This window comes from Rhinoderma darwinii, unplaced genomic scaffold (genome assembly GCF_050947455.1).
Source record: "Rhinoderma darwinii isolate aRhiDar2 unplaced genomic scaffold, aRhiDar2.hap1 Scaffold_100, whole genome shotgun sequence".
NCBI lineage: Eukaryota > Metazoa > Chordata > Amphibia > Anura > Rhinodermatidae > Rhinoderma > Rhinoderma darwinii.
In genome coordinates, this window is record NW_027461881.1 from 114,718 (window position 1) to 119,698 (window position 4,981).

At 45.8% G+C, this 4,981-nt stretch overlaps 1 protein-coding gene across 1 annotated transcript; it reads right to left on the minus strand.

Moving 5' to 3' along the window:
• Nucleotides 1–3,596: 3,596 nt before the first annotated feature.
• Nucleotides 3,597–4,562, minus strand: LOC142698218 (olfactory receptor 51E1-like). Its single transcript, XM_075847861.1, has one exon. The coding sequence runs from the start codon at nt 4,560–4,562 to the stop codon at nt 3,597–3,599; it is 966 nt and encodes a 321-aa protein (XP_075703976.1).
• Between the last annotated feature and the right edge of the window lie 419 nt (nt 4,563–4,981).

The following is a 4,981-nucleotide window of genomic DNA, read 5'->3' on the forward strand; positions in this document are numbered from 1 at the left end:
TATCTGCGTCCTTAGGACGCAGATACTATTGAACACTATGGCAGAGCAGGGACCTCACTGCTCTGCCATTTACTAGGCTACAGGCCGTTCCACATGCAGCCTATCAGGCCCAGGGACAAGATCCCTGTGCAGGCTGGTGTGATGACATCACTGGATCACGCCAGCCTACGCATCGATCCTGTCGGCGTTGTGGAGGCTGTGTAGAAGCTCCATTCATTGCGGGAATGGGGCATAGGTGAGTATAACTTTTTTGTTTTATTTGTTTTGGGGGCCCTGTATGGTGCTATCTACAGGGGGCTGTATGGCGATATCTTAATGGGGCTGTATGGCAGCATCTACACGGAGAGATGGGGACGATATTTACAGGGGGCTGTATGGCACTATTTACAAGGAGGGGCTGTATGGTGCTATTTACAGGGGGGCTGTATGGTGCTATTTACAGGGGGGCTGTTTGGCATTATCTACAGGGAGGGGCTGTATGGCACTATCTACAGAGGGGCTGTATGGCACTATCTACAGGGGGGCTGTATGGCACTATCTACAGGGAGGGTCTGTATGGTGCTATTTACAGGGGGGCTGTATGGCACTATCTACAGGGGGCGCTGTATGACACTATCTACAGGGGGCGCTGTATGGCACTATCTACAGGGGGCTGTATGGCACTATCTACAGGGGGGCTGTATGGCACTATCTACAGGGGGCTGTATGGCACTATCTACAGGGAGGGGCTGTATGGCACTATCTACAGGGGGGGCTGTATGGCACTATCTACAGGGGGCTGTATGGCACTATCTACAGGGAGGGGCTGTATGGTGCTATTTACAGGGGGGCTGTATGGCACTATCTACAGGGGGGCTGTATGGCACTATCTACAGGGGGGCTGTATGGCACTATCTACAGGAGGGGCTGTATGGCACTATCTACAGGGGGGCTGTATGGCACTATATACAGGGAGGGGCTGTATGGTGCTATTTACAGGGGGGCTGTATGGCACTATCTACAGGGGGGCTGTATGGCACTATCTACAGGGAGGGCTGTATGGCACTATCTACAGGAGGGCTGTATGGAGCTATCTACAGGGGGTCTGTATGGTGCTATTTACAGGGGAGCTGTATGGCACTATAGGGAGGGGCGTTATGGTGTTATTTACAGTGGGGGCTGTATGGCACTATCTACAGGGGAGGGCTGTATGGCACTATCTACAGGGGGGCTCTATGGCACTATCTACAGGGGTGCTGTATGGCACTATCTACAGGGAGGGCTGTATGGAGCTATCTACAGGGGGCTGTATGGCACTATCTACTGGGAGGGTCTGTATGGTGCTATTTACAGGGGGGCTGTATGGCACTTTCTACCGGGGGGCTGCATGGCACTATCTACAGGGGGCTGTATTGCACTATCTACAGGGAGGGGCTGTATGGCACTATCTACAGGGGGACTGTATGGCACTATCTACAGGGAGGGGCTGTATGGTGCTATTTACAGGGGGGCTGTATGGCACTATCTACAGGGGGGCTGTATGGCACTATTTACAGGGGTGCTGTATGGCACTATCTACAGGGAGGGGCTGTATGGGGCTATTTACAGGGGGCTGTATGACACTATAGGGAAGGGCGTTATGGTGTTATTTACAGGGGGACCCAGTTTTTCTTAGTTACGCCCCTGAGGGGACCCCTTAAGCGGCAGATCCACGGCAGAGAGGCGCAACTGGAGGGCACAAGGTAATATTACTCCATATACATTATCATATTTATAAATTTTGTCCTCAGACCGGAGGGGCGCTTTATCACCGGCCGTGTTACAGAAACAAAAAGGATTAAAATGTAATGTTTAATTAAAAAAATGAAATCTTTAGATTTCAGCTCCACTTTGCTTTAACTTCCGTGAAACACCTAAAGGGTTTACAAACTTTCTAAATGCTGTTTTGAATACTTTAGAGAGTGCAGTTTTTTAAAATTGGATGATTATTGGTGTTTTCTAGTATAAAGGCCCCTCAAAGCCACTTCAGAACTAAATTGGCGCCTAAAAAATATGTTTTGGAAATCTTAAAAACTGCTGCAAAACGTAAAAATAAAACGGCATTTAAAAAATGATGTCAACATAAAGTGGTCATGTGGTGAATGATAATTATTAACTCATTTGTGTGGTATAACGATCGTACAAGGAGACAAATAACAATTTTGGAAAATGTTGGCGTTTTTCACAAACAAACAAATATTTTGACCACAATTTACCACTAACAACGTACAATGTGTAACAAAAGAACATTCTCAGAGTCACCTGGATGAGTAAAAGCATTACAAAATTATTTAGACATAAAGTGACAAATGTCGGATTTCAAAATTGGGGCTTTGTCATTAAGGCCAAAACTGACTGCAGCGCCAATGGGTTAAAAGTCAGACAATCAGTCAATTCTTCTCCCACCCCAACCCCAAGTCTTTCATATTAGAATTTCCCCATTTCCGATGTAGAAGCACTGGTTTGAGTCCTGCAGGTAAGCCAGATGTATTGTAAGGCAGGATAGGGATGTCTAAGTTGGGTGCCACAGCCGGAGTTCAGGCACCCACACCCTCAGGTGTGGCTGTGGCACCCAACTTAGACATCCATACCCTGCCTTACACTGTCCAGCGATTTATGACAGGGGCTTATGGCACTATGTTTGGGCAGACTTAGTAATGACCCCCTCCAAGATTAGAAATAGTGCACCTCAGGTAGGAAAGAGGTGTATAAGGGATCAGATCTACTGCCATAAATGAGTTTACAGAAATACAATTAAGAACTATTAGGAAACCTCCGGATGCTTTTTCTCGGGTCCAGAATTCAATAGACGAGTCAACGGCACAGTTTACAATAATAGTCAGTAGTAATGCAAACTTCATAGCTCTTTTAGAAGTTACACTTCAAGGAGTTGTAGTTTAAGGAGTTGAAGTAGTTGTAGTGCAGTATGGGATAGCAGCAATTAGGGTTGTCACATGCTAGCCTGGGGTGCAAAGTCTAAGGAATCCCCTGGTTGTCACCCTAAACCCCTACAAGAGGGTGTGGACTTCAGGATAGCCCCCAATTGATGGCTGGGCTGCAGGTGAAGGAGTATAATGGCGAAAGGGATCAGTCATGGTCAGACATATGTAGAGTTCGGTATACAAGGGCCAGAGATCAGCCGTGGTCAGACATATGCAGAGTTCGGTATGCAGGAGAGCAATAGTGGTTAAACACGGAGAAGCTGGATTACTGACAATCGATAATAATCAGGCACAGTAAGTATAAAGCTGTGGATAAATAACGGGCAGCAATTACTGTGATGGGTCACAAAGCAAGTGCAATCCATATCAATTCACCATCAGCGGCAAACACATGGCTGGGGCGAAGCTAAAACAAGCAAGGGTTACTGTAGCAAAGCGGTCAAGGCTGCAAAGCAAGACAGGAGAGTCCAGAGTTCAAGTTCAGGAAGATCAGTCCTTGACATTACCCTGCACTGGTGACCCCTCTAGAGGAGCGGTGATGATGACTCTCATGACTATCAGCATCTGCAAACGGAAGTCAGAGAAAAGTCTTTTGTAAGGTGTCCATGATTTGGTATTTTCTTTGTTATGCAAATATCAGTCCAGAATGTTTTTTTCCAGATGGATTATTTTACTCCATATCTTTTTAAGTCTGTTGCAAATCTGCTTGGTTTTTATCCCATAAATCAAGGGGTTTATAACAGGGGGGAGGAGGAGATAGACATTCCCAAACAGAATATGAAGGTTTGGAATTGTTCTGTTCTTGAACCTGTGTACGACGGACAAACCAATCAAGGGTATGTAGTACACGAGGAAGGCGCAAATGTGGGTGGCACACGTTCTGAAGGGTACAATACTAGCTTCTTCCACCAGACCAAACATGGTCTTAATGATCATCAAGTAAGAAAAACAGATGAAGAGAGAGTCTATGCCCATGACCGAAAGGGTTACAAAGAGTCCATAGATAACATTGACCCTTATGTCTCCACAAGCCAGATTCATCACCTCTTGGTGCAGGCAGTAGGAATGTGTCAGGACGTTATTTTTCCACTCAGGAAGTCTCTTGATGATGAGTGGGAGAGGAATAATAACAAGAGCGCCTCTGACAACAATTAGTGTGGACATTATACACATTTTCTCATTGGTTAGAATAGCAGAGTATCGTAGAGGGTGACAAATAGCTACATAACGATCTACAGCCATGGCCACCAATATCCCAGACTCCAGAGCAGAGAGAAATTGGATGAAGAACATCTGGGTAAGACACATATTGAAAGCAATCTTGAAATCAGCCATCCAGAAGATCCCCATCATTCTTGGCATGGTCGTGGTGGCCATGAACAGGTCTATCATTGACAACATGAAGAGAAAGATGTACATGGGTTTGTGTAGCTCTTGATCCACCTTGATGATATAAAGAATTGAGATGTTCCCCATAACAGCAACAATGTACATGGCGATGAGAAGAAAACCCATCCAGAGATTGAAATCCTCCAGATATGGGATTCCACTGAGGATGAAATCACTGGTGTTGCTGCAGTTGGAGTGGCTGATGACTGACATGGTCTGTGTGCAGTTATAGAAGGAACATCTTCTGCAATAAAGTGAGAAAGTCCAACAGAGGTCATTTCAGGAGTTCATTAAAATCAGAATTATGGACAGGTCATGTGTCATGTGTCATGTGTCTATAACAATATATAACATGTACATGGAAAGAGGAGGTTGATGATATTTTTGGATGAGGATCATGATACTGATGTCCTACAACTTTTTACATGTGGTTGGATTATTTCAGATGTTTCTGGATATGATTGATGTACATCACGGGACTCAAACACCCGGCCCGCGGGCCACATGCGGCCCCTGAGGCTGTCATCTGCGGCCTGCGGGACACAAAGCCGCTAGTATATTCTCTGCTCCAGTACTCTGTGGAATCTCCTGACATCGCTGTCCATATATGGACATCAATGTCTGGGGCTTCC

What these genes read in the sequence shown, in the direction of transcription:
- LOC142698218 (XM_075847861.1), bottom strand. Translation starts at nt 4,562, where the DNA reads ATGTCAGTCATCAGCCACTCCAACTGCAGCAACACCAGTGATTTCATC.